At 36.8% G+C, this 19245-nt stretch overlaps 1 protein-coding gene across 4 annotated transcripts in view; it reads right to left on the reverse strand.

Annotated features, from left to right (window-relative positions):
- The window catches only part of HOOK3 (hook microtubule tethering protein 3), an 88597-nt gene that overhangs the window by 14628 nt on the left and 54724 nt on the right, over window positions 1-19245 (reverse strand). For 2 of the 4 annotated variants that reach the window (XM_040542136.1, XM_040542138.1), the window contains exons 12-20: window positions 17102-17212; window positions 14151-14238; window positions 13496-13565; window positions 11737-11877; window positions 9656-9743; window positions 4981-4986; window positions 4221-4255; window positions 3314-3396; window positions 1183-1283 (exon numbers count right to left, since the gene is read on the reverse strand). In XM_040542136.1, the coding sequence (XP_040398070.1) occupies window positions 1183-1283; window positions 3314-3396; window positions 4221-4255; window positions 4981-4986; window positions 9656-9743; window positions 11737-11877; window positions 13496-13565; window positions 14151-14238; window positions 17102-17212 (723 nt within the window). The remainder of the gene's footprint in view (window positions 1-1182; window positions 1284-3313; window positions 3397-4220; window positions 4256-4980; window positions 4987-9655; window positions 9744-11736; window positions 11878-13495; window positions 13566-14150; window positions 14239-17101; window positions 17213-19245) is intronic. The other 2 variants (XM_040542137.1, XM_040542139.1) reach the window with 1 other exon arrangement.

Raw genomic sequence — 19245 nt, forward strand, 5'->3', positions numbered from 1 at the left:
AAAAGCATCTGTTAAAAGAGTTCACATTAAAATGGTTTCTAAACCAGTTAGCTAAACCAAGACATGAACAGAAGGAAACCAGGGGCAAAAGATGAACAAAGAAAGCAAAGTCCAATTTAAATTGGTGAGAATGACTCTGCCACGTGTGTAATTACCTCTGGCTGTAAACTCTAAGGGCTACGACTGAGAGAACTTCTCAGAAGCCCCATAAAAGAAAAAAAAAAAAAAAGATGAGCAATTTATGTGAGCAATCAGAATTCAGTGAAATCTGAAGCAGCTAAAAGCTACATTGATAAAAAGGTGTATCAAAATTATCTGCTCCTGGTAAGGGAGACATTACTGACTGAGCACTGTGAGAAGCCTACACCATCCGGAAGCACACACAAATAGATCCAGTGAGGCAGAGAACCCCAAACTTCCTCTTCCCTCTCTGCCTCTTATTCTTCAACCAAAAGAAGAAAAGCTGATACAAGCTTTTTGTTGGTTTGTTGTTTGTTGGTCCAATTGTGCCTGCACTTGGTGGCACTAAGCCACATTTGCATGTACGAAGAGGCATAACTACTCAGGGAAGATGTGCTGGAAGTCCCCAGAAGCCTCAGCAAAAATGCCAATTAAGGAGTACTTCTGTTTATCGAGCTTCCCTCCCTTGAATTGGTTTACATAAGTGGTTCTCTGATTCTGAAACAGAGCAGCACAGCTGTTTCAGGAATTTCTCCATTACCAATCCTAGTATGGATGCTCAGAGGGCTGAAGCACCTCTCCTATGAAGGCAGGCTGAGGGAGTTGGGGTTGTTCAGCCTGGAGAAGAGAAGGCTCCTTACAGCGGCCTTCCAGTGCCTAAAGGGGGCCTACAGGAAAGCTGGGGAGGGACTCTTTGTCAGGGGTTGTAGTGATATGGCAAGGGGTAATGGCTCTAAAAGAAACAAAAGGGAAGATTTGGATTAAATGTTAAGAAAAAATTCTTCCCTCAGAGGGTGGTGAGGCACTGGCACAGGCTGCCCACAGAAGCTGTGGATGCCCCATCCCTGGAGGTGCTCAAGGCCAGGGCTTTGGGCAACCCCGTCTGTTGGGAGGTGTCCCTGTCCATGACAGTGGGGTTGGAACAGGGTGGGCTTTAAGGTTCCTTCCAACTCAAACCATTCGTTGATTCTATGATAATTAACATGGAACACACATACTTACGCTTTTGGCCTTTTCCAAATACTTTTTGTAACGCTCTTCCATTTGCTTCATTTCCTCCTCTTTTTTCCGTAAGGCTTCTTGTAACTCTTCAATTTTGAGTGCTTTATGTCAGGAGGTGCACACATTGGGAAATAACAATTATATTATGTTTATTTTTGTGTGTTTAAACAGACACTTAAGGCACAGGTAGAACATACCGCACTTCTTATCACATAAGGAATGTGATATAGCAGATACCATAGTTTTAATTACTCAACAGCTCAGAAACATAAAAAAACATGTACTCATGTAATATCAAGAGATTGTTTTTTGTGCACAAATTTTGCTTTTAAAAATATGGAAAAATAAAGAGAAATGGAATCATAAATCATTGCCATTACTGAACAGACTCAGCAAACTAGTTTCTTAATGCATTACAAATTTCAAATTACATTCACATTGCAACTCAGATAAAAATGAATTTATTTATTCTGTGTTAGAGGAATGATTCATAAGAGGTACAATTCTTACTTAGACCTACTCAATTTTAACACTGGACATAATTTATCAGAATTGTAACATGAATATAGTCAATTTCATTTTTTCCACTTTTTCTCAAGCAGCAATGCAGATCAGCAGGACAGTTTCACACAGGCTTTTCCTGTGTTGATACAAAAATATGTTGAGCCACTATCACTTAAAGCACAAACTATACATCTTCAAAGAAGGTCAATTCCATCATTCCGGATCAAATAACACATAACAGTGGTGTCTAGTTCTCATACAGCATTAGACAGTCGGCAACCCTCAGTCCATTTGTTTTGCAACTTTGTTTTAAAATGTTCTTTCATGTTTATCCTACACTTTTCTCTCTAAGCTCTTCGAAAACACTAAGCTAGTAAACAGGATCAAGTCATCTTGATCATTACTCAACACAACAAAGTAAGTCCTGCCGAAAGTCTTCACTGATCAGTGAAGGAATCAATAGCAGATTGTCTCCAAGAATACAAGAATCAATTTTTCAAAGTGTTCTGTGATTCTTGTAAAATACCAAATCCTTTTGGCCATTCTCAGGACAGCTAAAAGAATCTGAAGAAATAATTCGCACACCTTTTATGCTGACTATGAGAATACAGGAAGAAATACAAGCATTTTTATTTTATCAAGACAAAACTCAGACCTAGGTTTTTAAAAAGCAAGTTGTAATTTCAGTAAAACAACTACAGAAGCTTTAACATGACTATTTTTTTTAATAAGTCTGAGAGTCAGAAAAACGTTCTTACACTCACACTGAGGCTTATCTAAAATGTCAGGATCATGTGTTTATTAGCTGCTTATGAAGTCCCTAACCTTCATTTCCAGGTGTACTAACATTTGCTAAAACATAGAACTTTATTGCATACCCTGCAGTTTTAGCTCAACTTAACTAAAAATCCCTTTTGGATACAGAATTTATGTAATGAATAGTAAAACTACATTTTAGTCTACCTGGATCTCTTATGGTTGAAATTGTTCTGGCACAAACCAGAGAAGCTGACATCGGTTGCAAGCTTTTGCCTTGTTCTATTATGAGTAAGCTTCAAAACCAACAATCAGGCTCCTGCAGTATTTCTCAAGAAATAAATAGTATTACCATGCTAAAAATCAATCATTAACAGCTAGATGCTGGGCTCTAGAAACCATCTGACCTATAACTATACAACATAATTCCTACATCTGTGTTGACGATTGCCCAAAAATATTCTCAAATTACAACACAGTTCTACTCTGTTACCTGAAAACATACTGAAGGAATATATATTGTTAGTAAAAGATAACCTGGTGATGGCAGCAAGGATCTTCTAAACTAAGGTGGTAGGAGACATGACAGTTCTGAACAGTTGAGGTTCAATGATAGGTATGATAATGACTAGGTATTTCTATGGCCATTGTCATTTCTTACTATGGTGGTCTCTAAAATGCAATCTCCTGCTTTTCAAGCATTAGAATAATCTTTTTAGTCACCATAGTGTCAGAGAAATTAACACCTATCACTGACATTTAAAATGTGCATTTTGTTTACCTTGCACCTTCTATAGCTATTATAATTAAAGACCTCACACATGAAATGCTTTACAAAGAAAAGAAATGGAGTGCACATCAGTAAACTCACAACTGTTATTGCATCTTGGTTCCAAATCCTCAATAATAGCTCGTTTCTTCTGTAACTCGTTATTAGCTTCATGGAGTTTCTCACTGTTACAAATCATAAAGGCACATATTGTTTTCCAAATATTCTTACTGAGTTTGAATGAACATTAAGCGATATTAAAAAAAACAACAACAAAAAAACAGCTCAAATAGCAATATATTTCTAATAGCATTACTGATTTTTCCTATGTGGGATGAGGACAAAAGACAAGTGTTATTAATGTCACTGTGGAAATATTTGTAACATATGACAGCAAAGAATTACAGTACAAGGAGAACTGTAACAGCAAACAGCCTCATTCTCAGTCCAAAATGACAAATTTACTTTAGAACTTACAGTAAATTATACAACGCATGCCTAAAATGAATACTTTTAACTGAGATTACATAATGAAAGAATGGCTAAACCCACAAGCAACAAAAACTACACTTTTTATTGTAAGACAGTTGAAAAGCGAAGTCTTTTGCATTTTAGGAAGTAGAGGGGAATAATGTAACAAAATGGTAACACTCCCTAAAATGTTATGTATTATGCCCTAAGTTACCTAAAAAGTAAACAGATTATTTTTATTTAAATTCAAGTGTTTTCCCCAGAACAAAATGACTTACTCCTCTCGACTCTTATACAACGCTAGGCAAGGTATTCTAACTAACACAAAAGATGTTTTATTCACAGCTCTTATTACTTGGCAAAGTTTTTCTATGAAATGAAAATAATATCCTAATAGCAGACTCCCTAACATTTCTGTGCTAAATCATTTCTCTTAGTTGTGTATCTTCTAGGTACATTATTAATGAGTGTCTGCCTTCTGTATGATATGGAAAACATGTAATTTCAAACTGCAAGCAATACAGGAAAAAATACTTACAGATGTTCTTCAAGTTTCTTTTTCAGAAGAATTGACTAAAACAAAAAGTTAAATGTGTTATTTTAATATATTGGGGTGCTTTAATATAATTTCAAAATTATTTTTAAGACAATTTTGACATTCAAACACAAATCCACATTTTTACTTCACTCAGTTTTAGATTGTAAATCCATCCTCTGTGGTAGCAATCCTTTCCTTCATAGCCATGTGACTATCCTGAAATTAGAATGCTTTGTAACTTCACAAATATTTCACCAGGAACTGGACCAATATAGGCAAGATCCATAAATTATAATGCTCTATGGTAGTTTTAATTTCTTCACGATCAGTACTTTTGTAATCAGTCTCAGTAAATTAATATGAAATTAGAAAGCGCAGCAAAATTTGTTAGAAGAGCTATCTTACCAATATGGCAAAGCAATTTGTATCAAGATGTGTAATAAATTAATTGAAGCAAATTCCTGTCCCCATAGAAACTAGAGGGAATAGAGTGTTTTAGACCGGAGTATAGCAGAACATTTACCACTTTTCTGTTTCTCTTCTTTACTGACTACAGACATGTAAAAAATATCATACAACTTACAGTGTTCCACTTTCTGGTTAAATCACATTTAGATAAGCTCTTTAAATAAAAGCTTCAAAGTAAATTTTATTTTAATCTTAAACTCACTTGATACACAGTGAGTATCTTTCAAAAAACAAAACCAATAAATGTCTTTAAACTGAAAGTAGCGTTAAGTAAATAGAAAGCCATACTCACAATAGCCTTGAGCAGAAGCCCATGCCAAGAAACAGAGATGACATTAGTATAAAGCAAAACAGCAGCCAACAGAAGAAACTATTTAGAAAGTCACGAACAGAAAAAGTTAAAGCTACGCATATTTTCAGACATGCGTATTTTTCTCCTCTGTTCTCATCAGCAGTTTCATCCTGTAACATTTTCTAAAACACATCACTAAAAAAAATATAAAAATGGTAAAGAAGCACATTTGTAAGTCACCGTATTTAAACCAGAATTTCAAAGGAGAACAACTGCTGTTTTGGAAAGTCATTTAAGACAAAAATGATACAAGTAACAAACAGGAGAAAGTGTGCAGTCTATTGGGCTACAACCATAATAAATAGATGCATGTGTTTTTGTGGAGTGATTCTGAATTGTCTTATTTCCACATAGATCAAATACAAGACAAATGTAAAGTACTTAAAACAGAACCTGCCTTTTTGTTTTGTATTTACCCAATACGAATCAGGATGGAGCTCTAGCATGTGACTAATGTTCCAGAACACCATCGAAATATAATATCACTAACAAAATGACTTCATTGCCTTTCCTCCAGTGGTCTTTCAACACAGGTTTAGACACCTAGCCAATAGGGACAATTTCACTGTGCACCCCACTTTTTTTTTTATTTATTTTTATTTTTTAGCTTTGTCATAGTGTAAAGACTTCAAAATATTGTCTTTGACCACATTCCTAGGTCACTTTTTTTTTTTTTTTTGATTTCCAAATTCAAGTCTGAAAACCAACTTCAAAATTGGATTTCCGTCTTGCAGTAGAATAAATGGGGGAAGTATGTAAAATAATCCAACATGACTCCACTGATTTCAAAGTCAGAAATTTAGAGCAGCTAAGTATCTGCAGGTTTTGACCATTTGTATTTTTCTGCTCCCAATCCTCTAAAAAAACCTGCTGCGTCACCAACTCTTCTGTAACAATAAATGTTTGCATGCATCCTTATCGGTCACAAAGTATTTAAATTGGCAAGGTTGCTTATGTCTGTCCATTTGGGTGACTATTGATTGATTTAGATGAGAAAAGGGAAAGCTGGCAACAGTGATTATTTATTTTCGAAGGCTTTTAAGAAAATTAAAACTGAACTCAGCTTTGTTTTTGGAATGTTTGTATTACATTGGGTGTAGACTGGTAAAGACACCAATGACCGCTTGTCAGTGTGGATTCAACTGGTATATGCTCATGTTACTCACACAGTATTAGCATTGTTGTGGGAGTAATCTCCCTCCCATCTAGATAGAACATAAGTTCTCACAAGCAAGAAGCTAACAATGATTCACAGCACCACCACTAAAAGAAGCTGGACTGAGTATACCCAGACAGAGTAATTTACCCAAGACACGTGATTAGGAAAAAGGATAAAATGTAAAACATATGGTTTTACCAACCCAAAGGTGTTGTATATACTCGAAGCAAGACAGATAAAATAAATTCAAATAAATTACTCTAAAAATGGGCAAACATTACTTTTTTTTTTTTTAATAAGTTTAAGCCAGCTTCAAAGTCATATATCCACATCCCACATCCTCTGCTCCTAACAGGTAATTAATAAAATTGTTGTTCTCAGATAGGAAGGACAGGACCTTAAAAAAAATCCCATGAAAAAACGAAGCTTTATCTAATTTTGAGATGCTTCACACTGAGATTCATTCAAGTCTTTCATGTGTTCATAATAGACAAGTATTTCTATAATAAAACTAAAAATATCAGCAAATGCATACTGGATATTTTGCCTTTTTTTTTTTCCCCCCCCAATGCTAACAAGTTCCATTTACAAAACTCCAGCAAAACCACTGATGGCTTTAGAAAATAGATATCCTTTTCAGTATTTAATTGCTATTTTTCCTTTGCATCAAAAAAACTTACAAAAATAGTCTTTTTATTGAAAATGTCTCGTATACTTAAAGGAGACAAAAGGAACATTTTTTCCCCCTTTGGGGATCAAAGCTTGGTTTTGTTCTACATGTTAAAGCTGCAGACAGATGGCTATACTCTGGCTTGAGGTTAAGCTAACTTAACAGGATGAGGGCAACTACAGCACGTGTCTTGAGAAAATTTTTTGATGTGAGAAGCTGACAAAAGTTACAAACAGCACCATGAGAGATGGCCAGATTTCACAGACACGTTAAGAGTAATGAGCAAAGCAGCTGAACTTCACAAGAAACAGAACAGGTAACAGAGTTCTGGGGACTTTTTAGGGAGACGCCACATCAGGAGGACATACTAGCTGTACCAAGAATAGCATATAAGGCCAAGATTGCCTATGTAATGGTACGAGAAACTCCAGATTTTCTACAGATTTATCAGGACTACGTCCAGTGGGGCAGAAGTAACCAAAGGCAGTTTTTTTTATTTAGGAATACTTGTACATTAGGGTGGAGAAAGGGAGAACAAGCATGAAGAAAGGAAGTGATAATAAGGCATGCAAAAGACAATCATAGCTGTTTGGGGTACCTGTTGATTGCTGATGCTCTACACATGAACACATTCTGAAGGACAACAAATCAAACCTGCTGTTCTGACCACACCATTCATGTCTGACCTGATACTGTAGTCTGGAAAATAAGGGTAGGAGGCCATTCCCTGTCTAGCAACGCAACACCTAGATGGACTGACTAATCAATCATGCATCCCAACATGATGCGTCAGTGCATGTTACAGGCCTAATGGCACCGACATCTTCCTAACATCCTCCTCCCACTGCAACTTCAGTGCAAAATGAAACCGATCCATTCCTCATTTAGATCTCGGTAAGGACATTTGTCTGGGCTACAATAATGCTTTTACTGCTTTTTGAGCAAGCCTAAAAATCCCTTCAACTTTGAAAACAAAAACAAAACAAAAACAGTCATCAAAATACAAACAGGACTTTCAATTTTCAGAGTAGTTCACTTTTACATTGTAAATATGAAAAAAAGTGCATTGTTACAGAAAAGTAGTGAAAAAGACATGGTCAAAATGATGAAAATGAACTGTATGCCATGTGCTTCCTTATTCTTTTTCTCGTGCCTCTGAAGAATCACCCTTTTTAAGGATAGATCGAAGACAACTTCAGGATGTCCCTGCACAACTTGATCTACCTCTGAAGTAGGGTTTAACTTTGAGTTAAACTCTGCTTTGTGCGAGATTTTGGATGAGGTGTCCCATCCATTTAGAGGTTCTTGAAACCTCAATTCATCTCTGATTCTACACTTAACTTGCTTCATTAAGAGTAAGTCAAGGCCTACACACTAAGCTCAGCAAAAAAGGCCATGGGGTTTGTGCATATAAGTCACCACTGGCATTGTCAGACCTACACAGAAGCCCAGAAAGCAGCTACTTCATCGTGAACTTCAGCTGTGCTTGACAACACCTGCCTAGTACACACAAGAGGCTATACCATGGTGTTGTGGCAGTGGTATTTTGCTGTTAGCAGAACCACCTCAGATGATGCCTAAACAGGCTGCAACCACTCCTGTAAGTGAGCTACAGACATATCCTAAATTACAGTCCAAGCCAGAGCCATAAAAAGGGACAGAATTACAATCTCAGTAAATAAAACTGAATGCAATTAGATAGGGACCATTTACAATACTTAATGCCTGAGAATATATATTTTTTCATATTCTTGTTCATCCTGAAGATCTGATTTTGGTCAATAACCTAGAAACATCTCAGAATCACACAATACTATGAAATGATTTCATAATGCATTCTATAACACATTCTAAGTTACTTAGGAAAATAATCTTAAGTGAACCCAACTATGTTGTTTTAGTTTCATACAGTTTATTCTGAAAATTAAGTGGACAAGCTAAATTAAATACACTCTTAAATGAAAACAAGCAGCTAGTAATAGTTTTCATTTTTTATATGAATTAGTTAAAACAAAAACACAAAAATAGAAAGCAACGCATTACAACTTGTTGCCATTTAGCAGGGAAATACACTGGTATTGTGAGTGTACACTGTGCACGTGCCCTCCTGTAAATCACTGCTTTCAATAAAGTTATAGAGCTTCTTGTCTCAAACACAAGAGATATCAAAAGTAATTTTTGAGTGGAAGACTGAAAGTTGTTCTCCACACTAACTGCCATGATGGGTATGCTCCTATTAAAAATAAAGCTAACTCTGTGAATGGAAACAGAAACTGCTGCGTATGTCAATCAACTAATCATTTGCCTTTTTTAGTTTTGGCCTGCATGGCATTACAAGATACACTTACTCTAGCAATTACAGGGTTTCCACTGTCGGGAAAGGGCTTACCTTCCACTAAGCAAACCAAAAATAACTTCAGATATTTTACTAAGATGTGGAGAATTAACACGTCCTTAATGCCTTTCAAAAGTCTCTATTCTAACTAAATAATTTTAAACAATGCTGACTTTACTATTAGAATAGACACATTCAATTAAGCAAAACTTGACACTTTCTCTGCATAGGATTTTTATATTTTTTCTACACAAACGTCTTATTATGTCTTATACTCTATTTAGAGAAGCATTATTTAGTATTAAGACCATAACAGTGAATATGCAAAACAACCAGAAACCTCTATTTGCATATTTCTTCACTACATAACAAGCAGAAACTTTTACCAAAAAATGGATGATCCAAGAAATAAAACTACTTGAATGTAAGCTTGATACACATTTCTACTTACATCTTCAGCTTTTGAACCTTGATCCTGCAAAGATTTTTGTAGTTCTTCAACCTGGGATTGCACTTCTAGGAGTCTCTGATTTACCAATCTAGGAAATAGATAATATTTTGTTTTTCAGAAAACAATAAAAAACTGCAAAACAATGCCGAGACTTTTAGTGTCCAATGTTTTCAGATCATCTACACAGGAGGTGCAATGCTGTATTTTATTCACTAAAAATTTACAACGGAACTGAGAGGGTACAACAGTTCCAGAGATCAAAGTTTGTAGTCTCCCATAACAGTCTGATACTTATCCAAGACAGCATAGATGCAAGTCATAAGAAACTATTTCCATACAGGTACAACAAGAGTTTCTAACTTGTTCTGACTCACTGTGAGACAGCTACTAGCTTACTGCCTTTACACAGCCACAGAACCCTAAAAACCCATAGGTTGGAAGGAATCTCCAGAGATCATCTTAATCCAACTTCCTTCATGAAGCAGATCAATTAAACAGATCCACTGAGAGCAGCTGTGTAACACAGAACCATGTTCAGATGAGGTTTAGATACCTCCAAGGATAAAGTCTGACAATTTCTCTGAGCCTCTCTTCTAGAGGTTGGAAATTTCTTAGAATTTTTTTTCCCTTTGCATTGAGTCAGAATCTCCCATACTCCAGTTTCCACTGCCTCTTTTCCTTCTACTGTCAATCTCTGAGAAGAGTCCAGCTCTGCCTTCTTGACAGATTCACATTATGCAGATGTAGATCGCAGAACCATCTCCCATGTGCCATCTTCTCTGCAAGCTGAGCAAACCTAGTCCTCAGTATTACCCCACATACCATGTGCTCCAGTATGCCTCATCTCAGCACTCCTGTATGTCCAAAACTGAATGCTATATCCAGACGTGGTATTATGGGATTCCTCAAACGGCTGCTTCACAGCCTCGTGAGGACAGACGAGGTCGCAGTCAGCCTCCTGGGCTGCAGGGTTCTCAGCTGAGACACTCTCTTTACTGCCCAACCAGGATACCCACAGGTTTCGCAGCAGAGCTGCTCCCCAGTCTACCAACACCAGCCTGCATTGCTGGTCTCCCTCCCAGACACAGACAGGGCCCCATCAGCTCATTTCTCTACACTGTTAACAGCACTACTATTCACTGTGACTGAATTTTTCACTCACTTTACTGTCCACTTATTCAGCCTGTATGTAACCATTCTGAACGTAAGGATATCACAGGAGACTGTGCCAAAGGCTTTGCCAAATCTGAGGTAATTTAAGGTATTTCAACCTCTTCCATGTAGGCAGCCATCTCAGTGAAGACAATCCGTTTAGTCAGGCATGCTTTGCTCTGAATAAATTAATATCAGCCTTTCCCAACTACTTTCTTGTCCCTCTTGCAACTGGAAATTCATTCCAGATGGATTTCCTTCACGAGCTTCCTAGGAAATGAGCTGTGGCTGACCAGTCTGTAGAGGCCTGGATCCTCTTTCTTGCCCTTTTTGAAGGTGAGCGTGGCATTTACATTTTCCCAGGCTTCAGAAACCTTCACCAATCAACATTACCTGTCCAAGATTTAGATAGAAAGCAGCTACACAGCAGTATCTGCCAGCTACCTTAGCACCCTCAGATGCAGTCTGGTGCCATGTATGCCTATATTCAGGAACACGTGCTGTTGGGTTTTGAGTATCTCCAAGAATGGACACAACCTCTCTGGGCAACCTATTCCAGTGCTTAGAAACCCTCACAGTAAAAAAGTATTTTCTTATACATTTAGATGGAATTTCATGTGCTACAGTTTGCACCCGTTGCCTTTTCCCACCACTGAGACTATTTCCCTTAGATATTCCCATCAGACATTTACAAACATTGATAGCATTCCTCCCAAGTCTCCTGTTTTCTTGCCTACACAGAATCTCTGAAAGATGCTGCAGTTCTGTAATCACATCCTTGTGGCCCTTCACTCAGCTCACTGCATTAAGTCTCTGTCTGTTTTATGCTGGGGAACCTGGTATTGGCACAGTACTGTCAAAAGTGTATGGCATTGTCAGAAAAGTCAATGGAGCAGAGGACAGAGGAGTTAGAAGACAATACTTCTTACCTGTTCTCTGTCTCCAATTCATTCTTCCTTAAGTTTGCATCATCAAGAAGGCTCTGCAACAAGGCAATCTTTTCATTGTCAGAACCTTCTTGGTTCAATTTTAAAATCTTGTTCTCATGCTGAAGGCGAATGAGTTTCTCCCTAAAGACATGAAATACAGTTTTATAGAAAATAGTATACTAATCTCTTTAAAGAAAAAAACAGTTTAAAACAGAAGGTGTAAAGATAATATAAAGATCATCTTTACCTATTTAAGACAGACAGATGAAACAACAATTAAGTCTTCAAACCCGCAAATTCAAACCCAATTAAAGGAGCTGTAATTGTAGAAAGCACAACAGAAAAAAATTGCCTGAATGCCCCTCCTAGATCTCAGAGTACAGAAGGACAGGTTTATAGGTAGAATGTGGAGAACGCAAAGCTCGGTGACAAGTGTCAAGGGAGGCTGTAATCTCAGCTGTCATGGAACTACTGTACAAACCTGGGGAAGCCACTTCTACCCTGTTGGTCTGTTTTCCCTCATGTCACTTAACTTGTTGATTTACTCAGGTGCAAATGACAGATCGCAGACCAGACCTGCCTGATGAAAATCCCCCATCTAGTCACATCCATGAGATGGAGAAAGGGGCTCGAGCACAGACCCACGCTCTGTCACCTCACAGGGAACTAGAGAGCAGCAGCAGCTACTCCAGTGGGTAAGCTGCCTCTTACAGTCTTCCCCTGTCATCAGGGGGAGCAGCAGCCCAGACCTTCAGATCAGGAAGCTGTACTCCTACAGCAGCCACTGCTACAGCCCATCTCTATGAGGTAGGCACAAAGGCCAAATTTAGCAGCTGCAAACAGACTGCATAGATGCATGCTTGCATAAAATCCAGATTTCATCTTCAGGAGCTGAAGATGGAAGAGATAATGAAACCACATGTCTAACCTTGTGTATCTACAGTATTTATGCTTCCTGTCCTCTCTCATGCAGTCATGTCAAAGATTTATGTAATAATTCCGTAATTCACTAATACTACGTGAAAGCATTCTTTTGTTGTTGCCGAACAAATCTAGAAGAATTGCTCTCGTAGTAAGATGCAGCAACAGAGCTGGAAGAAAAGAACTCTTTTCTACTGTTAGCTTTCTTCACTTAAATTATGTTCTGACCCCAAAAGGATCTTTCCAATTGTTAAAACTGTGTCAATTTTTGTAGAAATGTGAAAGAATAAAATTCCTAAAGGGTCAATAGATTTCTGAGATGTGACTGCCTTTAAGTAACTTAAATTTCAAGCTGCAGTGATACTGAGCATACTGGCAAGGATAAGCACCACCTGCAACTTTTTAAACTATGATTTTCAGCTCTGCCATGGCTGTTCTTCCCTTCCATAGACTGTAATCATTTGCAACAATACAGAGTGAATTATCAAATCAACTGTTTCTATGTCAATTTTTATTCATTTTCTCCTTGTACAACTGCAAGTTCCACTGGAATTTTGTCTGTTAATTCTGATATAAAGTGCAGTTACATGAACACTCTGCAGGAAAAGAAGAGGCACAGTATGAGCATGAAGAGTTTCTTGTTATCGTTCTCTTGGAGTACCGTACAAAAATTAAGAGGTCAAATGAATTTTGTTCTAAGCTCCTACTGTGCAGAAATCCAAAAAAAGAAAATATATATATATTAATTGTAGAAACTTTATAGCACTGATTAAGAAATGAACCAATTATTTATGGGTACATTGTAAGGATTAGTAAAACAAGGCACACATTAGCTTACTTTATTTCAGGAGTAACAATTTCTGCTGCTAAACTGTCTGAAGGTTCTTGTGTTCCTAGCGGCATCAATCCTGGGTCAGGAAAAGTAAAAAATTTAACAAGCAGACCAGTTACTTTATTTTAAAAGATCAGAAATAAACTTTGTTCTACAAGCTTGTAATTTTAGAGTAATGCTAGTAAATGGAAAATTACACAAAGTCAGGCTACAGCAAGACAGGCAACAGCAGTTTCATTTGGCGAATAATCGTTATTTCTGTCTTCATCCATTCTGGTGAAAGTGATTTTATGGTGTATTTTCTACTCATTACCTTATCTAAAAAGCTGTGCAATGCAACAAAAATAAATTGCAACACATGAAATATCATATACACATGAGAAAACTCACATAACTTTCTTCAGAGATCAACTACATAGACATTAGAAATACATTCTAAAACTACCACACAGGGGAGGAGACTAAAATTTCTGATCGACTGAAATCATGTTTAAAGTTCTCAAATACTTGCAAAGTTATGAGTAGCAGAAGCAGCTTTTTATTGCTGTTCTCAGAGGATCTTAAATTTATTCCCTGCTACACAAAAGCACATTCAGCAGTCTTTAGAGAAGTCCTGTGAACTTTAGAAAAGATGCATTTAATCTCCTTATTTGTCCTTTACCTGTAGTGGTGAGCTGACCCTCCTGTGCTTGTACACACCTGAGCTCTTCAATAGTTTCTTTCAAAGAATCTCTTTCTGTTCTTAATCTCTGAATAATTGGAAAGAGAATAAATATGAATCTTGGCGCCACCTTATTATTTTTCAAATTAAGGCATCTTCAGCCTATTTTATAACAGAATAAAAATAATTTTCAAATATCCCACACCAACAGTATTATTTTTGTGAAGGGTTGCTGCTCTGTCAATATACTTAAAGAGGCAAAAATACCAGGGTATAAGCTTACACAATCAATATGTTATTGACACAAAATTCTGGTACCAGGTAGTAAACTGCATGTACTGGGACCACTAAGTCACCCTCCTTTTCCCCTCACCATGGGTTGGTTCCAAGGAAAAGTGAAGTGAGATAGGAGAGTGTAGATGTTTCTCTCAACAAGAAATCAAGATTTAGCCAAGAGTGAAATAAAAGGCAGGTGGATACACAGTCAACACAACAGACAAACTGCATTAACTTTGTTTTGTTTCTCTTTCAACTGTGCAATGGCGAGCAGCAGATCTACAACCTCTTCCTGACATGTGTTAACTGGCCTTGCCAGTCACCAGCATCTCAGATATTTAAGAAAACTATTTGCTTGAGGCTTAGTCCAAAGAGAAATGAAGAACAGGACAGGCCCATCCTGGGGGTCTATACAGATGGGCTCCTCAGTACCGTCAGGTAAATACTCTCCCATTTTGCAGAAGTCTGCTTTTGGCGAAAAACGGGAATCTACAGGTAACATCAAGTCTTAGTCCAGAAGGTTCCCAAGAGTCAAATATGAAAGTAGAAAACAGCAATTATGTAAAGATCCAAATGGTAATTTGCTCCAATATCAGAAATGTCCAGTGCCACTAAAAGGTCTGAGACAGACCTCAGCTCTTTGTAGGTACAGTTGTGTTGGCATCAGCTATCAAGCTCCTTGAATTTGATTCCATTTACAGTTTGATTCAAATATATTTTATATTTCAGCCTGAATAGATTCATAACTTGGAATAACTTTGACAAAGAACGTTTTGTTCAGGTGTGACAGAGGCTTCTGCTGTATTTCTGAATCCTGCATGGTGAACTCTGGTGCAACTACTACAACCTGGGTAAAATATGCATTCTATTAGCACAGAAAGCCATTTCACAAACCCTACAGGTTAAAAACTGTTTTTACTACAAATACCACAGAAAAATAGCCACACAGAGGAGTGCTCAAACTCAGATGCTGAAAGCAAGGATTCAGCAGTCTGTTACTGTCAGTCAGAAAACATCAAGTTGATTAATTAAATGCCAGAATATTTTAATGAATTGAAGAAGCCCTAGGTCTGCATTTGTACACTGAAGACAAAGCCAACTCAACAAATTGTATTAGCACTTATCAAACAACAGACCACAGAAGTGAAATTCCAAACTACAGAAGATATCGAATGCACTACCACACTTTGCCAGAATATAAAGACAAGGCCAAAACTGATTTCTGCAGCTACCTCCAAAATATTACTGACAAAATACCATTCATTACTTAGCTTGTGACCTGTGATGGGCAATGTTAGTGATATGTATGTGACAACAGGGAAAAGAAAGAGTACGTAACACAGGCGGCGAATCACTAATCCAAATGTTGAGATTCTTCTTCAACTGTAAACTAGTTCTCACAGGTGCATGTCAATTCAGAAGAATGTACTGGAAACCAACATCCACCAAAAAAATAAGCTATTTGCCAGGCAGTAAAACAGAAAACTGTATGACAATGACCTGCAATTCAGATCCTTTGTGCAAGAAAAATGGTCCATCAAGCAACAGGTAAGCCACAAACACAATCTTACCATTGTAAAACATAACAAAACTAGAAAAGCAAATTTTAAAAAAGGAGCAGGGATGAAAGCCAAAGCACAATATGAAAATGATTACTATGAGCATTCCAATCTCAGCTGAAGAGCACATGGAAGTGATATCAAGGTCAAATGTTCACAGTAGTTAGAAAATTTAACAAAATATGGAAAACAAGGACCTGTGAACAGAAAATAACTGAGATTTTTCAGTTCAAATGCTATTCAAGTGCAGGGGCTGGAAAATTTGGACAGGATTTAATAGGAAATATGACATATTGAAGGAAATGCCTACAAAGATTCTGGCTGAAGGACAGATGGATTTCTACTTTGAAGAAGCCTGAGAAATCTGTAACTCAAAAGTGCCAGCCATGCTTTCAGGTACTTTAAAGCACCTGCAAATGCATTCCTAAGAAACAAACTGCTGATAAACAACAGTATGTCAGAATAAGAAAAATCTGAAGGATTGGTCTTAGTAAAAGAGGGCAGAGCAACTGATCTCAGAATCACTAGTAGCAAATGACAGAGAGGAATAGAATGGACTGGTATCCATCCTCTGTCTTCCATGTTGACACTACAAGACAGATCAATGAGGAACTGTCATAAAAGGTAAGAATGCAAGAAAAAGGGCATGTCCTATAAGATTCCTAAAAGACTTGCTGCAGTGTTTGTGACTGCACAAAGAGAAGCATGCAGACAGTACCTCAAAGAAAGCTCTTGAAAAAAAGTAACAGGAGTTCAGTACTAGGACAACACTGCAAAAAATCCTATTTTAAATAGTTATTCAGAAAACATGACAATTACTTTGGGTGTTTATTAACCTTCCCATGGTGAATGGGCAAGAAACAACTTCAGATCACAACTGTGAAGGCTCTTCCTCTTAGAAATGTGTTGCAGATGTTTTTGTACAGTCACTTTATTCCATGCTGTACAGTTCTAAGATTTAAAAAGAATCACACATGAGGAAATGTTATGTGAAAAAAGAGTTCCTAATTTAAAAAGCTTGCTGTAAACGTCTAGTTTTCATTATCATATCCCTGTGTTATAAAAGTCACAAAGTTGCTTTTACTACTACCAAAAAAGTAACACCTTGGCACTTACATCTTTTTCTTTTTGGAGGCTGTCTACTTTTTCTTTCAGCCGTTTGCATTCATAATCTAATTTATCAGCTTTCTTGGATTCTTCAGATAACCTGTTTTGTAGTTCAACTGCCTGTGAGAACAAGAATTAATAATTTGTCTGCAAATATTAATATTAAAACAAAATACACAAGACAAAGTAGCCAATTACCATGCACCACAAGTCATTTTGTAAAACAAGTGAAATATTTACCTATAGGACATACTAAAACCTTCTTTCATCAGTTGTTCTGAGCTTCAGCAAAACTAACAGCATTCAAATATTAGGTTTCACCATAAACAAAAGGAGCAAAAATTGTAAAGTATGTTCAGTATATTTAAAACCAGGAATTTATGCCAAAGCATGATTTATTTACAGGGGAAAAAAAAAAAAGCTATATATTTCTACAGATCAAGAAGCTTAGGAAAAGTAGAAAAATTCTCCTGCTATCTGAGAAGTGTAGGAAAAAGAAAAATCTCTGAAGAAATCCACTTTAATTTTAATCTTTTGTTAACTCTGTTTCACAAGTCTTGCTCAGAACTCAAACACCAGTTTATGTAGTCAGGCAATGTCTCTTGACCTGAGATTTTCCTCATCTTTTTTTAATACACTAATATAAAGATTCACCCATAGGCTCATAACTAGTTTTCTTTACTTCGGAAGGAAATACATTGCTAACAGTGTCATATATATACTTTCAACTACAAATTAGTAAGGAATTAATGAAATGAGTAGAAATGTGAAAGCTGAGCAGAAAAAATCAGTGAGCAGAAGGCAAATCAGTGAAGTTCTGCCATTTCAAAGCTTTCAACCTTTACTAGCAAAAGCTCATCCCCAGACATTAATAACACTCATAATGCAGAGAGCATGGAAGCAACTAATCCAAAAAGATTTAAGATGATAAAAAAAGACTGACCTGAAAATATGTAAGCTGAATGATGACTCAGCTGAAGACATACAGCTTCTTCTGAAGCAATTCATAAGAAGGTTTTTTCATGACTTTCAGATTACAGGGAGAGTGACTAACAAATTGTTGAAGCAAAACAGCAGCCATACCTACATAAGACTATCTAGTGGTTCCAATTCCCTTTTATTTTCAATGTGTATAGCTATAACAAAAAAACTACCAGGCCAGAAAAGCTGCATAGTCTTAAATTTTAGAATGAAGGACACTGCTGTTGTCGTTCTTAAAATAAAGGCTGGGAAAAAAAACACCGGCCTGCTATTTCTGAGATTATCACAAAAATAAATCAAAATGCTAGACTTGAAAATATTGAATTTCTCAGATTTGACTTCCATTACTCAGGATATTAAAAAATGAAGGCCTTCACCTGTGATTGTCCCCTCTTGTAAAGTAGGTATATTCCCACCTCACATGGAATAAATGCATTAATGTCTGTAATCACTCATGCCATAATTATGTAGAAAAATACAGCAGGAAATTATTTTGAATCAGATTTTGGGAGTGTATAGACAGATACACAGCTACATGGTAATGCAGAAAACTAAAATAAAATAAAAAAAAGAACTGCCAACACATTTACTGAGCATTATTTGACATGTGGAATGAGTAAAGCAGGCATCTTGCAGCAAAGAAAAGAAGGACATACTGTTAAAAATATATCCAAATGCACATGCACAAAGGGACTGAATTAAAATTACAGAAAACGATTCTGGAATCTGCACATTTTAATTCTTCATGCTGCAATAAAAGGTTTCTTAGAAAACGTCTGTGTTTACTTTCAGAAAAGTGAACAAAAATTCCTAAGTAAATGCTATTGCATCTCCCAGCACAATATACCATCACCAACCTCATCTCACAGAAACCAGCAGGTAAGATGAAGATAGAATTTCCTTGCAGATCGCTATATACCACTGTATTTCTGCACAACACCTGCACAGCACAGAGCTTCTAAATCAAAGAAATAACTCTTTGATGACATCCTTTTAAATCAGATTGGATCCCTCCACACACCAGACCACACACATTGCACTACAGTGGCACGCTACTGCTCAACAAGGGTATAACATCTGAATTCTTATATCTGGCTTAATTTTTATAGCAAAACTTGGGATTCACAGGAATTAATTTAACGACATTTCATGATTCAAAGGCAGATCTCAAA

The sequence above is a fragment of the Cygnus olor genome, chromosome Z, assembly GCF_009769625.2.
Source record: "Cygnus olor isolate bCygOlo1 chromosome Z, bCygOlo1.pri.v2, whole genome shotgun sequence".
Lineage (NCBI taxonomy): Eukaryota > Metazoa > Chordata > Aves > Anseriformes > Anatidae > Cygnus > Cygnus olor.